This window comes from Trachypithecus francoisi, unplaced genomic scaffold, assembly GCF_009764315.1.
Source record: "Trachypithecus francoisi isolate TF-2019V2 unplaced genomic scaffold, Tfra_2.0 Contig01585, whole genome shotgun sequence".
Classification (NCBI taxonomy): Eukaryota; Metazoa; Chordata; class Mammalia; order Primates; family Cercopithecidae; genus Trachypithecus; species Trachypithecus francoisi.
Genome location: NW_022681444.1, coordinates 10,288,254 through 10,308,344, shown reverse-complemented (window position 1 = coordinate 10,308,344; position 20,091 = coordinate 10,288,254). Strand labels below are relative to the sequence as shown.

At 47.7% G+C, this 20,091-nt stretch overlaps 2 protein-coding genes across 5 annotated transcripts in view; one reads left to right on the top strand and one right to left on the bottom strand.

The window, feature by feature from the left end:
* CFAP77 (cilia and flagella associated protein 77) overlaps positions 1–2,994 on the bottom strand; it is a 167,527-nt gene extending 164,533 nt beyond the window's left edge. The window contains exon 1 of the mRNA XM_033194881.1: positions 2,533–2,994. Coding sequence (XP_033050772.1) covers positions 2,533–2,730 — 198 coding nt within the window. The 5' untranslated portion in view covers positions 2,731–2,994. The remainder of the gene's footprint in view (positions 1–2,532) is intronic.
* Positions 2,995–6,261: 3,267 nt separating this feature from the next.
* Positions 6,262–20,091, top strand: part of TTF1 (transcription termination factor 1) — a 40,272-nt gene continuing 26,442 nt past the window's right edge. For 3 of the 4 annotated variants that reach the window (XR_004433308.1, XM_033194827.1, XM_033194812.1), the window contains exons 1-5: positions 6,262–6,326; positions 10,622–12,004; positions 13,144–13,367; positions 15,586–15,771; positions 17,635–17,713. Coding sequence is in view for 3 of the 4 variants with exons in the window: in XM_033194827.1 (XP_033050718.1) it covers positions 10,629–12,004; positions 13,144–13,367; positions 15,586–15,771; positions 17,635–17,713 (1,865 nt within the window). In the remaining variant the exon portion in view is untranslated. The other variant, XM_033194820.1, reaches the window with a different exon arrangement.

Sequence of the window (20,091 nt, the reverse complement as noted above, 5' to 3'; positions counted from 1 at the left end):
TCTTCCAATATAGATGCACACCTTCAGGTTCAGACTTAGACAAAACCAAAATATGCTTTAGTTCTAATGACCCTCCTAAAGACACCAAGGCAGAGTGCATTCCCAACCTCTACCATACTTAGCAGGGAGGCACAGGCTACCAGGGGGATCTGAAAATCTGTGGTGGTGAAACTGACATGCCACAATGAAGAAATCCACAAGCCGAGCTCAATAGAAATTTCCATAACATGAGAAGAAAAACATCTTAAAGCTCCACAACCTCACATATTTTCCATTTTCCCTTTTTGTTTAAAGTCAAAAACACCAAAGTTGTTTCATAATTAAATACATAATAATATAGGAAGCTGTTTGGAGTGGTAAAAATAATGCTGGGCTGGGAGTTAGCCAACGAAGCTGCAAACCCAAGCTCTGCCAAAACCTTCAGCAAAACAAAAACAAAAACAAACAAACAAACAAACAAAACAGAGGTGGCCTCAGTGTGCTCATTTGCAAAAGGGGTCTGGAAAAGGTAACGGTCAAGCTTCCCTTTTGTGGTCAATTTCTCTGCCAACTTCTATTTAGGTCAGGTTTTGACCTCTAAAGTTATAAGATACTCTAATATTATATGACATGGTAAATACTGAAAAGTGGACGTCATCTTAACTGCTCCAGAAAGTACCTTACAGACCCTGAAGAACCCACTAAGGAAAGCTAGAGGTAAAGGCTGCCCCCTGGCTGCCCCTGACGGAAGAAGAGAACCCCAGGCTCCATCTTCAGAGAGCGGGAGCCTGGAAGTGGGTCCCTGCTGCTTCAGCATGGTCACGGGGGCCAGGGCAGACCCGCTCTGCATCTCGTGTCCTGAAGACAGAACCCCAGTCGTGGGTGAGTCATCTCCTGTACATTTTCCAACCCTAAGCTTGGGTTCAGAAATCAGGGATTGAATTGGTCCTGGAAGCTGTTCAGCTAGTGCCATCCAGAGGCCAAATGCTGTCCTCGATATAGCTGGGTGGGTCGGGGGAAGCAAAAGGAAAAAGGAAAAGAAGGGGGAAATTTACATATATGTACATACATTTTACACATATGTACATGTATATTAACATATGCGTGCATGTATACATGTTGTAAACCATATGTATATGGGTGCATACACAAATGCATATGCATGTACGTGTGTGTACGTACATATCGCTCAGCGTGGGCACCACATGCTAACTCACCATGGAGAATAACTCCATATGCCCTCACTCTACACTTCAGTAGGAAGAAGTTGGCTCACTACTAACTACTTGAACAAAAGCAACGATCTAACCTTAACGCAGGTAGTTAGAGGTGGCGGGCGTGATTCTCTCCTTGATACAAAAATAGTGAGCTCCACCTGCCTGTCCTGCCTGTCCACTGAGAGTGGCTCTTCTCATCTAGAAGTAAGTGAAGGACCTTGTTCCACTTTGAGGGGCCCAAGGGGCCTATTGGATGGAAAGGCACGAGTGTGGTAAGTCAGCCTCCCCCAGGTGCTGCCTGCACCTGGGCAGTATCCTTCCTCCTCTGCAGGACCGAGTTTAGGGAAGGCAAGAGGAGGGAGTCAATGTTTTGCCAGGAGCCAATTAACTCAGTTAATTCTAGCACGGGTTCCCTTTTCCCCAAAACAAAAACAAATCGCCGCCACCACCTCTGGGCTCTACTCAGCGCCTGGCGGTCACACAAATAATTGTTGCTGAATCCACGGTTACCACCTGCGCCTTCCACTGCCGCACCTGGGACGCGGAGTGCATTTTTAAAGGCGCACTGCCCTCCAGCGGCGCAAGATAAATTCGCCCCGAGGCTTGCTCCCCGACCCCCAAGCCTGAGCCTGACTTCTTCCGTAGCCCCCGGAAGGTGTGGCCGCCACAGCAGTGTTGGTTTCCCAACAGAGGGAAGCGAGGCTAAAGGTGGGGAGGAGGGAAGCGCAACGTGATGTAGCCGAAACCGCAGCTCCCTCATTCTTGTCTGCGGAGCCTCCTAGGCCAAAGACTGCTTTTTTTCTCTTAGGGTTGTAATTTGGGTTAGAAATAAGTATGATCGGACGGAAATGAATATTCGACGTGATGCTTCCAGGACAGACACGGAACCCCCGCTGCATAGACGTACCCCAGGTGTGCAGGGGAACGGGAGAGGCGGCCTTTACCCTAGGAGTGCTGGCAGCCAGGACTTAGGCTGGGCGTGTGCGACCTCTCACCCTGTGGGTTCACTCTGTGGGAAACCACAGCAGCCCCCATTGCAGCCTTACCCCATGTCAGGCTCTGTTCCGGGGTCCCGCAGAAATTACCCTATTCCGTCTTCCCAATCAGTCCCTTTAGTGGTGCCATTATCATCCCACTGTGAGGATGGGGAAACCGAGGCTCAGAGAGGCGACGCGACCTGCACGGGGGTTCAAGCCTGTCTGAACCAGAGCTGGAGCTTCCCACGCTGCGCTCGGACCCTGGGCCGAGGGGCCAGGGCGCGGCGGGTGGGGACCCCCGGCGGCGCGGGTGCCCGGAGTCGGCGACCGCGAAAGCGCGGTGGGCGTGGGGTGCTCACCTTGACGATGAGCGGGTTCTGAAACATGGAGTCCCGCACGACCCCCAGCCGCTCGTTCTCCATGCCGGGACGGATGTCTGCCACGGTCAGGGGCCGCCGCGGGGGCGGGCAGACCTGACTGACCGTGCGGCGCACAGGCTGCTGCTGCTGCTTCCTCCATCGCGTGAGGTCCAGGCCGGAGCTCCTGGCCTCTGGCATCCTTGGGGTCGCCGGGGAGCCGGCCCGCGTGCTGGGTGGAGCGCGCTTACCCAAGTCCAGGCCAGCTGGGAGCTCCTAGGCGCCTGCCGGGCGACCCGGGCCGCACCACCGGGATCCTAGGGGGGAAACTCAGATGCCAGGACCCCTCCGGAGCCAGGCGCGCCCCCCTCGCGCCGGCCCCTCGTTGGAAAGAGCGCCGGAGCCCTGCAGAAGCCCCGCTGGATCCTCAGGGCGTCTCCTGGGCCCCGCGCTGCGGACTGGGAGAGGAAAGAAAACCAAGACCACCCCTGGAGGACGAATGCAACGGCCCGTCTCCTTGGCGACGGGACGCCAACAGAGCCCGGCTCGGCTTGTACTTTTCTTTCAAGAAACTCTTGGTGGCTACTAGTGTGGACTTGTTTGGAGTTTTCCTGAATCGATACAGGAGAACCGAGAATCTCCAGTGGGTTGCGTTCAAAGCGGCGTGGCTCTTAGCGGGTCATTTACACTAGTCTTTCAAGTCAAAGACTCCATCCTCTGCTCACCCCCATTCCACTCACAAACCCTCCCCACCTCTGCCCCTTGCGCCGCACACACACCCGAGAGAGAGCACGAAATGCATTCCAAGTCTGATGCTGATGCTGACCCACTGGGAGGACTCGGGCGAGTCACCCTCTTGGATCCAATGGGCTTTTTTTTTTTTTTCCTGTGAGATGGGTGACAAGGAAAGTCTAGAGTTGGATTAGAACAATGGTTCCCAAATTTAAGCCACAGAATGAAGGGTAATTGAAAAATACAGATTTGGGCTGGGCTTGGTGGCTCACCCATGTAATCCCATTGCTTTGGGAAGCCTAGGAGGGAGGATGGCCTGAGGCCAGGAGTTTGAGACCAGCCTGGGCAACATGGTGAGGTCTCATCTCTACCAAAAATTTAAAAAATTAGCCAGGTGTGGTGGCACACACCTGTGGTCCCAGTTATGGGGAGGCTGAGGCAGGAGGATCGCTGGAGGAGGTTGAGACTACAGTGAGCCATGTTTGGGCAACTACATTCCAGTCTGGATGACAGAATAAGAACATGTGCCAAAAAAAGAAAAACGAAGATTCACAGGACTCACTGAATCAGAATATCTGGAAATGGCACCTGAGGCTCTTTTTTTTTTTTTTTTTTTTTAAGAGACAGAGTCTTGCTCTGATAATGACATGAGCCACCTCGCCAGGACAGATGCTGCATTTTTAAAAATCCCCTTAACCACCCACCCCCAACTTTGTGAAAAAGTTCAAACCTATAGAAAAGTTGAAAGTCAAAAGAAGAATACAATGAAAATACATATAGGCTTCACCTAGATTCTGTTAGATTTTGAAGGGAAGGGGAGGGTTAAAGAAAGAGTGGCAGCTCTACAGCAAATGCAGGCTTTATGTCCAGCATAAGACCTACAGAGGTGGGAGACCAGCTTAATGCCAGTGCCCACCGCTGCTTACAAGCTGGGGAAATTATAGGCCTGGGCAGGGAGGGGCCTCAGGGGTATAGCCTACTGCCCGGGAAGATGTTGATAAGGTATTCCCATGATGAGGCAGTTTGGCCCTTGTTCTGGTGGAATGTGATGTTCCTGGCACTTTCTCCCAGCAGAATATGATAAGAGGCACGCTGTTTCTCACCGCCTGAACCCCCACAGAATGTTTCACTCTAACCAAGGTCTATGAAATGGCAGGGGGCTTACAAAATGGTATAGTTTGAACTAACAGATTCACCCATCCCCAGCACTGGCCACATTTTCTTGCTCTCTCTCTGTGAGTGTGTGAACATGGACGTACACACATTACAAAATCACCTGAAAAAATATCTGTCAACACCGTATTTAACCCTAGGTACTTCATCAGGTAGCAAGCACATTCCCATGTATAACTACAATGTCATTATCATGTCTGAAGATTTTAATGTGATACAATAGTGTTTAATATAAAATCCATTGCAAAGTTGAGAATCTGCATAAAAAAAAAAGCTTCCCAAGTGATTGGTGCAGTTGGAGGAGGATTGGAAACCACTAACCTGGATGATCTCTAATCTCTCCTCTAGTGCCAGCCTTTTGTGGGTTCATTCATGCATCACTAGCACCACAAGGCTCTGGGTAAGTGGGCTCACCACAGAACACGTGACACCAATGACGAACCTGGACTTCAAGGCCTTACGTATCAACAGTGGACACCACCACATTTATAGACTTCTCCAGACAGAGATCCAACTGCACATCCACGTCCCAAAGCAGCATATATAGGTTCATCGTTTCTCCAACCTGCTTCCCTTCATGGAAGCATAGGTTGTGCATTTTTTAATCAAAGACACTTGGCAGATCACATAGAAGTCAGGTGGAACAGTGAGGGGCAAGATAGTGTAGTAGTAGAAAGAGCATAGATCTGATTTCTGGCTGGCCCATTTAAGTCACCTTTGACAAGTTTCTGTAAACCCAGGTTTCTTATCCACAAGGTGGGGCTAATAATACCTCATAGATACCTACAAGGATTAAGTGAGAAAACTTGTTGCCTATATCGTATATGTTCACTATCCAAAAAGGTTAAACGTTTAGTTGGTAAATATAATGGCCTCAAATTGATAGCCAGGTTAAAGCTGCCCTTTTAGCTAAGTCTTTTCAGGACTCTGTTGAAATGGGAAGACTGGGCTAGATCTCCAAACTCCTGCCAGCTCTAACCTTCTGAGACTTCATCCAAGCTTAACATCCATCAGATTCTGCACCTGCAGAACTCTGACTTCATCTTCTACCCCCCTCCCCTGCATTCACATGCATTCACTTAGGCTGGGCGTGTGCGACCTGTCACCCTGTGGGTTAACTCTGTGAATTCACTCTGTGCTACAGCTGCTCTGGTCTTCTCCCAGGTCCTCCAGCAACCAAGTTCAGGACTTTTCCATTCACTTCCAGCCTGGAACACTCTTCTGTCTAGATTTTTTGCCTGCCCTTTTCATTTAGAACTCAGCTCAAATGTCACTCCTCAGTGAGCCCTCCCTTACATCTAAAGTAGCACTCACTGTCCACTAGTCACTCTCCATCATGTTACCCTATTTTATTTTCCTTACAAGGTAATCAGAAATTATCTTAGTTGCTTTGTTTGTCATCTGTCTTCCCAAGTTGTTCCTGGAGTTCACCAAAAACTCAGCTCAAATGTCACTCCTCAGTGAGCCCTCCCTTACATCTAAAGTAGTACCCACTGTCCCCTAGTCACTCTCCATCATGTTACCCTATTTTATTTTCCTTACAAGATAATCTGAAATTATCTTAGTTGATTTGTTTATCATCTGTCTTCCCAAGTTGTTCCTGGAGTTCACCAAAAACTGGAATAAATGGAATGCACGCATGCACTAGTACGTCAATGGAGGGGGATTCTGTCCTACTTTCTTCGTTTTGGGAGCACGCTCTACCCCACCTGACCTCTAAAGGACCTAGAAGGAAAATGGGTAGACAAATGCGCGCGCCTCCACTGCCCAGCGGCCGCCGTGTTACCATGACAGCGTGACGCCGAGGGGGCCGGAAGGCGACGCACTACTACTTCCGCTTCCTTAACAGCAGCACTTCCGGGTTGGGAGAAAGGCGACAGCGCTTTCGGAGGGTAAGTTGAAAGCGCCTTTGTTAGTTGTTTCTGTATTTCAAAATGCGCACGTAAAAACCCAGCGTGGGGTGGTGGATTTCCCCGTCTTCTGGGAGACCCGCCTTTTGGCCTGCGGTCTCCAGGCCGCGGTCTTCGCCCCAGGCCTTATCTTGGGGAAACTGAGGTTTGGGTCTTTTTTTTTTTTTTAAAGATGGAGTCTTGCTCTTGTCGCCCAGGCTGGAGTGCGGTGGCGCGATCTCGGCTCACTGCAACCTCCGCCTCCTGGTTTCAAGCGATTCTCCTGCCTCAGCCTCCCAAGTAGCTGGGATTATAGGCGCCCGCCACCACGCCTAGGTAATTTTTGTATTTTTAGTAGAGACGGGGTTTCACCATGTTGGCCAGGCAGGTCTCGAACTCCAGACCTCAGGTGATCAACTCGCCTTAGCCTCCCAAAATGCTGGGATTACAGGCCTGAACCACCGCGCCTGCCCGAGGCTTGGGTCTTTGGGAGTGAGAAGATGGAGAATTCACATCTGGTTAGTTCCTCCCCTCTCAGTCCTGGAGCGCCCAGCCCACCCGGGAGCAGAGCGAGGTCTTTCTGGCACCTCAGAGGCGGTGAGAGAATCGGGGACCACGTTTGAGCCCATACCTGCAGGGCGGGAAGTGTATGTTCTGAGTAAGGGGGGATAAATGCATATCCCTTCTTTCAATATGTTTGGAGCACTGGGGAGCCATTTGGGAGCAAGGTGGCCAAAATTCCAGCCCTCAAGAAGCCGATCATATTATAACTGCCAAAAGTGTGATGGGAACTGAAAAAAGCAGGGTTTCTAAAACCTAGAGAGAAGTGAGAGGTAGAGAAGTAGGCATGGACCTACCTCTCTCCATCTCTAGGCTAGATTATGAAGAAATGAAGACCCTTGCAGGTCTGTGAGGATTTTGACTTTATCTTAAGAATAACAGGAGAACTCTAAAAAGTTTTTAGCAGGGAGAGACTATATATTTAGAAGGTTGTACTAGGCTCCAGAGACCAGAGGAAGTATATACAAAAAAGAAGGAAAGGAACTGATGGAAGGGGAAATGTTATATAAAGAAATCAGGCCGGGCGCGGTGGCTCAAGCCTGTAATCCCAGCACTTTGGGAGGCCGAGACGGGCGGATCACGAGGTCAGGAGATCGAGACCATCCTGGCTAACACGGTGAAACCCCGTCTCTACTGAAAAATACAAAAAACTAGCCGGGCGAGATGGCGGGCGCCTGTAGTCCCAGCTACTCGGGAGGCTGAGGCGAGAGAATGGCGTAAACCCGGGAGGCGGAGCTTGCAGTGAGCTGAGATCCGGCCACTGCACTCCAGCCTGGGCGACAGAGCGAGACTCCGTCTCAAAAAAAAAAAAAAAAAAAAAGAAATCAAGGCCGGGCGCTGTGGCTTACGCCTGTAATCCTGACACTTTGGGAGGCCGAGACAGGTGGGTCACCTGAGGTCAGGAGTTCAAGACCAGACTGGCCAACATGGTGAAACCCCGTCTCTACTAAAAATACAAAGATTAGCCAGGATTGGTGGCGTGCTCCTGTAATCCCAGCTTCTACTCCGGAGGCTGAAGCAGGAGAATTGCTTGAACCCAGGAGGCGGAGGTTGCAGTGAGCTGAGATCACGCCACTGCACTCCAGCCTGGGTGACAGAGTGAGATTCTGTCTCCAAAAAAAAGAAAGAAAGAAAGAAATCAGCCGGGCGTGGTGGCTCACGCCTGTAATCTCAGCACTTTGGGAGCCCGAGGCGGGTGAATCACGAGGTCAGGAGATCGAGACCATCCTGGCTAACACGGTGAAACTCTGTCTCTACTAAAAAATACAAAAAAATTAGCCGGGCGTTGTGGCGGGCACAGGTATTCCCAGCTACTCTGGAGGCTGAGGCAGAATGGCGGGAACCCGGGAGGCACAGCTTGCAGTGAGCCAAGATCATGCCACTGCACTCCAGCCTGGGCGACAGAGCAAGACTCCGTCTCAAAAAAAAAAAAAAAAAATCATCTGTTCTGTTTGTGATTTTTTAAGAGGTCCTAAAAGATGGGCCTGAAAAGCATCTGTTGAAGTTAGTGACTTTAAAGACACTCTTGCCAGAGCAGTCTCAGTGGAGTAGTGGGGTGGGAGCTCCAAGGATGTGGGTTAATAAGTGGATGAAAGGTGAGGTAATGGAAAGAGTGATTTCTCTATCAGGAATGTTGCTGTGAAGGGGAAGAAAGAGAACAGCTGGATGAGACTTAGGGTTAGACGACAGTTGCTTTTTTCTTTTTTAAGTTAGAGGAGATTAAATATTATTGGTGTTTTGCTAGAAAACACAGGCTGAAGATACAGGAGAGAGATGGGGTACCTGGGGGACCACTATCTCTCTGAGAAGGCAGGAGGGGGTTGGGAGCCAGCACACATTTTCCTTCCTATAACGGAAGGAAATAGCCTTTGACAGAAGAAGGGACACTTCCTTTGTTGCAGCAAGAGAGAGAGAGAGAGGATGTGGCAGCACAAGCAGGTGTGTTAGACTTGGGGGAGTGACATATTTCTTGTCTAATACAGCTGATATTTACTACCCAGGATAAGTTAGGTAGCTTCTGTAGAAAATGTGCTTAGCATTCAGACTTTAAAGACCGCTGATTGGCCGGGCGCGGTGGCTCAAGCCTGTAATCCCAGCACTTTGGGAGGCCGAGACGGGTGGATCACGAGGTCAGGAGATCGAGACCATCTTGGCTAACACGGTGAAACCCCGTGTCTACTAAAAAAATAGAAAAAATTAGCCGGGCGAGATGGCGGGCGCCTGTAGTCCCAGCTACTCGGGAGGCTGAGGCAGGAGAATGGCGTAAACCCGGGAGGCGGAGCTTGCAGTGAGCCGAGATCGCGCCACTGCACTCCAGCCTGGGTGACAGAGCGAGACTCCGTCTCAAAAAAAAAAAAAAAAAAAAAGACCGCTGATATAGAGAGAGCTCCGGGGTCTGTTGTTAAGGGAAAATAGCAAGTGCAGATCACAATATATAGATGTTACCTTCTGTGTAAGAAAGGAGAAGAAATATGAAGATTATTTTGATTTTTGTACCATGTAAATGTGTTATTTAGCCAAAGATAAAATCTAAAAAAAAAAATGAAACCCAGAAGCAACACAGAGCCAAGAGAAAAATAAGACATGTTTGCAAAATTATATTTGTAATCATCTCTTTTGGAAAGTGCGTTTCCGTTACTGTATTTTAATTCCAAGTGCACACACCTGATATGTGAGTATTAACGTTAGTGGCTTATGAAATTTATTCCAGTGTTTTGCAGAATGTTTGCTCTTTGTTGGACACAACAAGGCATATCCAACTTCTTTCACAAAGAGGCTGACTTCTGGTTTGAGGTCAGTGGATACCTGATATCCCCACTGCGAAGCCGTTTTGTGGATCCTGCACTCTAATGGAGTCTAATGGCTTCCCCATGGTAGAAACACAGAGGGGAACAAGATGGATAAACCATCTTTTTCTTCCTTGTTTTCTTTTTTTTTTTTTAAGCAGAGAAGACAGCCTGTAAATGACTAAGTGTTTATTTTTTAAATGTTAAAGTATGTTACTTGGGAATCAGGCCAAGCCCAAGGAATCAGGGAAAACTTTCTTGAAGAACTGATCTTCAAACCAAGCTCTGAAGGATGGCAGGAGGCAAGGAGGGTGGGGAGACAGTGACGAGAATGTCATGGAGAGCTGGGGGGAAAGGTTGTGGCGTGTTTGTGGCTTAAACGCAGAGTTGGACAGATGAGTCAGAGGTGAGGCTGTGGGTGACGGGGCACTGTTGTTCTCTGTTAACTATTTTTTTTCTCCGTCATAAAGGCAGTGGGACCAGACAGAATTCCAGTGAGCCACCTGTGTATCTAGAATAATATAAAATTTGTAATCATGACTACAGGCTTGTCATTTGTCATACAATTTCATTTTGCTGTGATTTTTTCCCCTGAGGCTATGTTTAAAATGCAAAAATAGGCCGGGGCGGTGGCTGACGCCTGTAATCCCAGCACTTTGGGAGGCCGAGGTGGGTGGATCACAAGGTCAGGAGATGGAGACTATTCTGGCTAACACGGTGAAACCCCGTCTCTACTAAAAATACAAAAATAAAATTAGCCAGGCATGGTGGCAGGCACCTGTAGTCCCAGCTATTCGGGAGGCTGAGGTGGGAAAATGGCGTGAACCCAGGAGGTGGAGCTTGCAGTGAGCCGAGATCGTGTCACTGCCCTCCAGCCTGGGGCACAGAGCGAGACTGTCTCAAAAAAAAAAGGCAAAAATAAACCATTGTTGTCGTCACATTTCCATACAGGAATAAAATGGAAGGAGAATCAAGCAGATTTGAAATCCACACTCCAGTTTCTGACAAGAAAAAGAAAAAGTACTCTGTACATAAGGAAAGACCTCAGAAACATTCCCATGAAATTTTCAGAGACTCCTCCCTGGTAAGTGAAGAGTCTCAAATAACTAGGAGGAAAAAGAGGAAAAAAGATTTCCAGCATCTCATTTCTTCTCCTTTGAAAAAATCCAGAATCCATGATGATGCTGAAAATGCCACTGCTACACTCAAAAAGAGAAAAAAGAGAAGATACAGTGCTTTAGAGGTGGAAGAGGAAGCAGGTGTTACAGTTGTCCTTGTGGATAAAGAAAATATTAGCAACACACCAAAGCATTTTAGAAAGGATGTTGATGTCATTTGTGTTGATAGGAGCATGGAACAGAAGTTACCAGGAGAGCCTAAAACAGACAAATTTCAGGTACTTGCAAAGTCACATACACATAAATCAGAAGCACTGCACAATAAAGTTAGGGAGAAAAAGAATAAAAAGCATCGGAGGAAAGCTGCATCCTGGGATGCTGTGCAGGAGAGCCAGCAGGCAACGGATGCCCTGCCTCAGTCGGAATCCCACCAGGAGGAGTCCTGGCTTTCTATGGGTCCAGGGGGTGAAATGACAGAACTACCAGCATCTGCTCATAAAAACAAGTGTAAGAAAAAAAAGAAAAAGTCCAGTAACCAGGAATATGAGACACTGGCCATGCCTGAAGGATCACAAGCGGGCAGTGAGGCTGAGCCTGATATGCAGGAATCCCGGCCTACTGTGGGCTTGGATGGTGAAGCTCCAGAACTACTAGGACCTACTCACAAAAAAAAGTCTAAGAAAAAAAAGAAGAAAAAGTCCAGTTACCAGGACTCTGAGGCATTGGCCATGCCTGAAGGATCACAAGTGGGCAGCGAGGTTGGGACTGAGACGCAGGAATCCCGGCCTACTGTGGGCCTACATGGTGAAACTGCAGAACTACCAGCACCTGCTTATAAAAACAAGTCTAAGAAAAAAAAGAAAAAGTCCAATCACCAGGAATTGGAGGCAATGGCCATGCCTGAGAGCCTTGAGAGTACATACCGTGAAGGATCACAGGTGGGCCGTGAGGCTGGGATTGTGGAAGGCAGGAAGGCTCTTAAAGGGTTCAAGGAATCCAACAGTACAAAGAAGTTTAAGAAAAGGAAGCTTAAGTCTGTCAAAAGGGCCGTAGCGTCCGGTGATGGTTTTTCAGTGTCCAGTAAGAACTCTGAGAGCACACTCTTTGATTCAGTAGAAGGTGATGGCGCCGTGATGGAAGAAAGTGTGAAACCCAGGCCCCGACAAAAGAAAACCCGGGCCTGTTCAGCAAGCAAGCATATGCAAGAGGTGCCAAGGTAACGTGAGAGTGGTATTCCAGCTACTGGTGTATTTCTTTTGTATGGATTCTGCCCATGCCTCTTTATGTAGCACAGACTCTTTTTTTTTTTTTTTTTTGAGACAGAGATTTGCTCTTGTTGCCCAGGCTGGAGTGCAATGGTGCAATCTCAGTTCACTATGCCCTCCGCCTCCCGGGTTCAAGCGATTCTCCCAAGTAGCTGAGATTATAGGCAAGCACCACCACACCTGGCTAATTTTGTATTTTTAGTAGACACGAGGTTTCTCCTTGTTGGTCAGGCTGGTCTCAAACTCCTGACCTCAGGCGATCCACCCGCCTCAGCCTCTCAAAGTGCTGGGATTACAGGCGTGAACCACCATGCCTGGCCTCAGCACATACATATTAAATGGCAGAAATCATCAAGAGATAGACTCTCAATATACCCTCAATGTACAGAATATCATACATCTTTAATTGAGTAAACTTGGCAAGTAGTTTAATTTCTTCATGGGTGAAATAAGACAGATTCAATTTTCACTAAGAACTATTCCAGCCCTGAAAATCTATGAGTAAATTTAAAAGCCCAAATTACCTTTGAAAAATAGTCTGAGCAAATAACCAGAGGAAATAGGGCTTATGGCTGCACGTTTAGCTTCTAGGCTGCCTCTGAGATATATCCAAGTAATTCAAGTTCCAGTAAAAAGTTTGAAAATCATGGACTGAGTCAACTCCAAGATCTCATCTTGCTTTAATATTCTGATAGCCTAAGTGAGAGCCATTTTAAGAAAAGGTTAAGGCCAGGCATGGTGGCTCATGCCTGTAATCCCAGCACTTTGGGAGGCCAAGGTGGGTGAGTCACTTGAGGCCAGGAGTTCGAGACCAGCCTAGCCAACATGGTGAAACCCCATCTCAAATAAAAATACAAAAGTTAGCAAGGCGCGATGGCAGGCGCCTGTAGTCCCAGCTACTCTGGAGGCTGAGGCAGGAGAATTGCTTGAACCAGGAGGCAGAAGTTGCAGTGAGCTGAGATCGCACCATTGCACTCCAGCCCGGCGACAGAGCGAGACTCTGTCTCACGAAGAAAAGAAGGAAAAGTTTAAAAGTTATGAGGTCAAGTGATGTGTTAATGTTGGGCAACCCAATTTTCTAACCGCTTAGGTTAGAACCTGCAAATGAAGAACGCAACGTGGAAACAGCTGAAGATTCCGAAACAAGGTATTTGTATGCAGATTCAGGAGATGCCGATGATTCAGATGCGGATTTGGGTTCTGCGGTCAGACAGCTTCAGGAGTTCATTCCTAACATCAAGGACAGGGCCACCAGCACAATCAAGCGGATGTACCGGGATGACTTAGAACGGTTTAAGGAATTTAAAGCGCAAGGTGAGCTTGTGGGGCCTTAGTGTTTGTCGAACTTCCTGTATGCAGAGCTAGCACCTGACTTTCTTTTATGGATGATTCAGATGTATAGATCAACAAGAATCATTCTTTCGCCGCCTTCACCTCTATCTCCTACCAGAATTGTCTGAGCTGTAAAATTAGCAAAACGAAGTGCTCTTGCTTTTCCTCTTCTTTCCCAGTTTCTGGTAAAGGTGGCCAGGAAGGATGGGGCTAAAGAGACCAGATAATTAATTCCCACCAAGAAGAGAAGGGTCAAGGGGTTAATTGGTTGAGACACGGGAAAGGATACAACAGTTATATAAAATTAAAATACTGTCTGGCCGGGCGTGGTGGTTCAAGCCTGTAATCCCAGCACTTTGGGAGGCTGAGATGGGCGGATCACGAGGTCAGGAGATCGAGACCATCCTGCCTAACACGGTGAAACCCTGTCTCTACTAAAAAAACACAAAAAACTAGCCGGGCGAGGTGGCGGGCGCCTGTAGTCCCAGCTACTCGGGAGGCTGAGGCAGGAGAATGGCGTAAACCCGGGAGGCGGAGCTTGCAGTGAGCTGAGATCCGGCCACTGCACTCCAGCCTGGGCGACAGAGTGAGACTCCGTCTCAAAAAAAATAAAATAAAATACTGTCAGATTAAAATCATTAACTTTAGTGAGGTATCGTTTCTTTCTCCAAGGTATTACATTGATGGTGAGCTGGTTGTAGTGGACTTGATCACCTTCTTGATTTCACTATGTTTCTGAACCTCTCTTATTAAGAATTATTATTATTAAGAATAACAAATAACCTTTATTCTTAAATCCTATAATAAAGCTTATTGGATTTAAGAATAAACTGCAAATGTAAGGCTGTGTACTACCAGTGAGCAATATTTACTGAATATCTGCTGTGTAAGACCCAATACAACTGGTCATTGGAAAAAGTAAGAAGAGGAGTCATAGCCTTCCAGAATTCATGGGATTGAAGAGATTCAGAAAATAGACAAGACAAGTTAAGCAAAAAAGACAGCACTACACACATGCACACAATTGTAGTATATAATCCCATTTTATTGGTGTATTGTGTTGAAATTCTTATGAGTATGTATTTTATAAAAGACTTTTTTTTGTTTGTTTTTGAGACAGAGTCTCGCTCTGTGGCCCAGGCTGGAATGCAGTGGCGCAATCTCGGCTCACTGCACCGTACGCCTCCTGGGTTCAAGTGGTTCTCCCGCCTCAGCCTCCCAAGTAGCTGGATCTACAGGCGCCTGCCATGCTTGGCTAATTTTTGTATTTTTCGTAGAGACGGGGTTTCACCATATTATTGACCAGGCTGATCTCAAACTCCTGACCTCATGATCCGCCCACCTCAGCCTCCCAAAGTGCTGGGATTACAGGCATGAGCCACCGTGCCTGGCCCGTAAAATATTTTTAAAGTAAACCTAGGCCAGGTGAAGTGACTCATGCCTGTAATCCCAGCACTTTGGGAGGCCAAGGCAGGAGAATTGCTTGAGGCCCGGAGTTTAAGACCAGCCTGGGCAAAACAGCAAGACCCCATCTTACAAAAAATAAAAAATTAGCCAGGTGTTAGTGGCACATGCCTGTAGTCCCAGCTACTCAGGAGGCTGAGGCAGGAGAATCACTTGATCCCAGGCGTTTAAGGTTGCAGTGAACTTTGATCATGCCACTGCACTCCAGCCTGGGTGAAAAAGCAAGATCCTATCTCTAAAGAATGCATGAATAAATTTGAAAACTATTCTTTAAAAAGATAGATGACCATCCTGGCTAACACGGTGAAACCCCGTCTCTACTAAAAATACAAAAAAACTAGCCGGGCGAGGTGGCGGGCACCTGTAGTCCCAGCTACTCGGGAGGCTGAGGCAGGAGAATGGCGTAAACCTGGGAGGCGGAGCTTGCAGTGAGCTGAGATCTGGCCACTGCACTCCAGTCCGGGCGACAGAGCGAGACTCCACCTAAAAAAAAAAAAAAAAAAGATAGATGAAACAGGAAAGGTCACTTTGGAATAGGATGACCAGGGAAGACATTGTCAGAAGAGGTGTGGCTTGGCTGAACCCTGGAGGAAAGGCCAAATCTGCAAGTGGGGGCAAGAGAGCAAATGTCAGGTGTTGGGACTGTTGGGCCATGGTACTGTCATTGCTGATGAAAAACCAGCAATTGTTCATTATTAACGATACACACGTTCTCCCTGTTCCTTCCCAATCCTAGGTGTCGCTATTAAATTTGGCAAGTTTTCTGTGAAGGAAAATAAGCAGTTAGAGAAAAATGTGGAAGACTTTCTAGCCCTGACAGGCATCGAGAGTGCAGACAAGCTGCTGTACACAGACAGATATCCCGAGGAAAAATCTGCGATCACCAACTTAAAAAGGAGACACTCGTTTAGATTGCACATTGGTAAGTTTAGAAACATTCACTCTTGGCCGGGCGCGGTGGCTCAAGCCTGTAATCCCAGCACTTTGGGAGGCCGAGGTGGGCGGATCACAAGGTCAGGAGATAGAGACCATCCTGGCTAACACAGTGAAACCCCGTCTCTACTAAAAAGTACAAAAAACTAGCCGGGCGAGGTGGCGGCGCCTGTAGTCCCAGCTACTCGGGAGGCTGAGGCACGAGAATGGCGTGAACCCGGGAGGCGGAGCTTGCAGTGAGCTGAGATCCGGCCACTGCACTCCAGCTTGGGCGACAGAGCGAGACTCCGTCTCAAAAAAAAAAAAAAACAATCACTCTTTGACCATCCACAGCCTTCCAGCCATAAACAAGATAACCTGTGGTAAGTGTTAGCACGGTACCTGGCCATTGTCTGCAGGCAGTGCACATTAACTGCTGTGATGGCTGATGATATTCTTTTTTTTTTTTTTTTTTTTTTGAGACAGAGTCTCGCTCTGTTGCCCAGGCTGGAGTGCAGTGGTGCAATCTTGGCTCACTGCAACCTCCACCTCTGGGGTTCAAACGATTCTCCTGCCTCAGCCTCCCGAGTAGCTGAGATTACAGGCACCTGCCACCATGCCTGGCTAATTTTTTATATTTTTAGTAGAGACAGGGTTTCTCCTTGTTAGCCAGGATGGTCTCCATCTCCTGACCTCGTGATCCACCCGCCTCGGACTCCTAACCTGCTGGGATTACAGGTGTGAGCCACCTCACCCAGCCCTGATGGTATTCTTATTGCCAGTCTCTACTTTTGGGGATTTGGAATGTGTTCATGTCTCCCAAGTTCAGTGTGAAACATTAAATGATCAACTTTTGCCTTTCTTCCTTGGCAATAGTTACGGTTTTGGTTTCTCCTCCTGTTCCTTATTTATATTTTGTGTACGCTATGCAAAGCACATCCTTATACGCACCATGGTCTCCCACGTTTTTTAAGTGTGGCCATATGTGTGCTTTGTAACTGGAACTCTCCGACTGGAGGGGCTGCTTGTGAAGTGAGAAGGTCATGCTGTCATGGAGGATCAGAGCCAAAGCAAATCTCTCTTGGATTTAAAGAGGATAATTTCTTAGGTGTTCTGTGGAGTCCACGAAGAAAAACAGGCTAGTGCGCCCCCGTTGAGGGATTTCACCTTAGAGTGAGAAAGTGAGAAAAGCTGATTTGGGAAAGATTTGTTGTTCATCTTCTGGAGAACTGTTACCCTGTATTCTCCACCTTAGTGTTCTCTTCCTCTTAATTCAAATCATGTTTTTTTTTGTTTTTTTTGAGACGGAGTCTCGCTCTGTCACCCAGGCTGGAGTGCAGTGGCCAGATCTCAGCTCACTGCAAGCTCCGCCTCCCGGGTTCATGCCATTCTCCTGCCTCAGCCTCCCACGTAGCTGGGACTACAGGCGCCGCCACGTCGCCCGGCTAGTTTTTTGTACTTTTTAGTAGAGACGGGGTTTCACCGTGTTAGCCAGGATGGTCTCGATCTCCTGACCTCGTGATCCGCCCGTCTCGGCCTCCCAAAGTGCTGGGATTACAGGCTTGAGCCACCGCGCCCGGCCGATCAAATCATGTTAAAATTACTTTGTCTTGTAAGGATTCTTTCCACAAATTGCATAGACGGGAAGCTGGAGCCTCGGGGTACTCAGCATTTAGTTTTCGGAGATCTCCAAGGAAACTGGTGATTGTGTATATCTGCTCTTCAAGACAGCTTTGTTCAGGACACAGGAAATCCCAGCCTTAACACGGGGCTTAGGATAGTTCATGTGGTTACAAGGGCTGTTCTGAGTTCCTTTTACAATTGTGACTTCATGTCACGTGAGCCCCTCTGATCACCTTTCTTCTGACTTTAGGTAGGAACATTGCCCGGCCCTGGAAACTTATATACTATCGAGCAAAGAAGATGTTCGATGTCAACAATTACAAAGGCAGGTAAGAAAAAAGTCTTAGCAGCTTGAGACAGAACGTTTCTCTAGTCTTTGCTGATACCATAAATCAAAACATTCACAGCAGTGGATTCACAGTAAAAATTATGAAGATTTGTGTGTGTGAAGCCAGATGGTGTGTCAAATGTGTGCATCTTCAAGGCCCTTTTCCATTCTCAGCTCTTTAGTGAAGCCTTAGTGACCTGTTTCCTGCATCTGCAGCTTTCTCTGCACTTTTTCTTTAGCACTCTCCATACGCTGCCTCATGTGCTGTTACTCCTGTTTGCTCTGCTCTCTGCTTACTTCGTAATCTCCTTGTGAACCCAAACATCCCATCTTGACAGATGTTGCCTTCAGCACTTAGCAGAGTGCTGTGGGTTTTTAGTAACTATTTGAAGGTGGAGGTAAGCGCTGGGATTATTAGGTCCGTTCAGTGCAGTTCAGTGGTATCAACCCAGGGTGCTTAACCCGGTTGTCATTCTCTCCTTCCTTTTCCCCAAATACAATGTCCGATTATAATGTGCTTCCAACATTCCACATTTAAAAACACACCAAACGTAGACCGAGTGTTTGGGTTAGTATGTTAGCACTCTGCTCAAGGACAGAAGGAGAAGCAGGAAGGTGTTAGCTTGGATTCCAAGAGCCCCCCAAAACTACCTTCTACTCAACTACTTGACCTCTCTCTGAGAGGCAGGTTTCTTAAATCTTCTGGTGGCAGCTGAGTTCTGCTTAGCTCTGTGATTGTAAACCAAGACATAGGGCATTACCTAAACTTCCAACCTTGATGTCACCTCAGTTTCCTTTTCTTTTTTTTTTTGAGACGGAGTCTCGCTCTGTCGCCCGGGCTGGAGTGCAGTGGCCGCATCTCAGCTCACTGCAAGCTCTGCCTCCCGGATTTACGCCATTCTCCTGCCTCAGCCTCCTGAGTAGCTGGGACTACAGGCGCCCGCCACCTCGCCCGGCTAGTTTTTTTTTTTTTTTTTTTGTATTTTTTTAGTAGAGACGGGGTTTCACAGTGTTAGCCAGGATGGTCTTGATCTCCTGACCTCGTGATCCGCCCGTCTCGGCCTCCCAAAGTGCTGGGATGACAGGCTTGAGCCACCGCGCCCGGCTCAGTTTCCTTTTTAAATTTTTTATTGAAAGAAGTCAGCTTTAGGTGAGGGAAGTTCATCCACAGACTGAGACCTGCCCTGCCTATTTTTCCCCAACCCCAAGGTTAGACAGTTGTGAACAGAACTTTAAGAAAAACCACTAAAGGTAACATTTTAAATGGGACTTACGAGAATGCTTTTGGCAGGTTAATGGTGGCAGCTGAGATAATATATTTCCACCTGTGACACACATAGAGCAATGCACTTTTTAGAGTAATTTTTAGAGTCATTCTAATAATTTATCAGGTCATCTGTTTGTACTGTATTATTTGTGTTGTGGTGATTATTTACCCTTCGAATATTTTTATAACATGCAATTTCTGACTGAAAAAAGTAGAAAGTAAAAAAATCAAAGAATTAGCATTATTTTAATTTTGAATTTTTGTTGTTGTTTTGTTTTGTTGAGACAGAGTCTCGCTCTGTCACCCAGGCTGGAGTGAAATGGCGCAATCTCGGCTCACTGCAACCTCCACCTCTCGGGTTCAAGCAATTCTCCTGTCTCAGCCTCCCGAGTAGCTGGGACTACAGGCGCCCACCACCACACCCAGCTAATTTTTGTATTTTTAGTAGAGACGGGTTTCACCATATTGGTCAGACTGGTCTCGAACTCCTGACCTCAGGTGATCCACCCACCTCAGCCTCCCACAGTGCTGGGATTATGTGAGCCATCATGCCTGGCAATTTTTTTTTTTTTTTTTTTTGTGAGACGGAGTCTCACTCTGTCGCCCAGGCTAGAGTGCAGTGGTACGATCTGGGCTCACTGCAACCTCCGCCTCCCGGGTTCACGCCATTCTCCTGCCTCAGCCTCCTGAGTAGCTGGGACTACAGGCGCCCGCCACCATGCCTGGCTAATTTTTTTTGTATATTTTTAGTAGAGACGGGGTTTCACTGTGTTAGCCAGGATGGTCTCTATCTCCTGACCTTGTGATCCGCCCGCCTCGGCCTCCCAAAGTGCTGGGATTACAGGCAGGCATGAGCCACCACACCTGGCCTGGCCTTTCTTTTTCTTTTTCTTTTTCTTTTTTTTTTTTTTTGAGACAGGGTCTCACTCTGTCACCAGGCTGGAGTGCAGTGGTGCGATCTTGGCTCATTGTAACCTCTACCTCCTGGGTTCAAGTGATTCTCCTGCCTCAGCCTCCCAAGAGGCTGGGACTACAGGCATGTGTCACCACACCCAGCTAATTTTTTTATTTTTAGTAGAGACGAGGTTTCACCATGTTGACCAGGCTGGTCT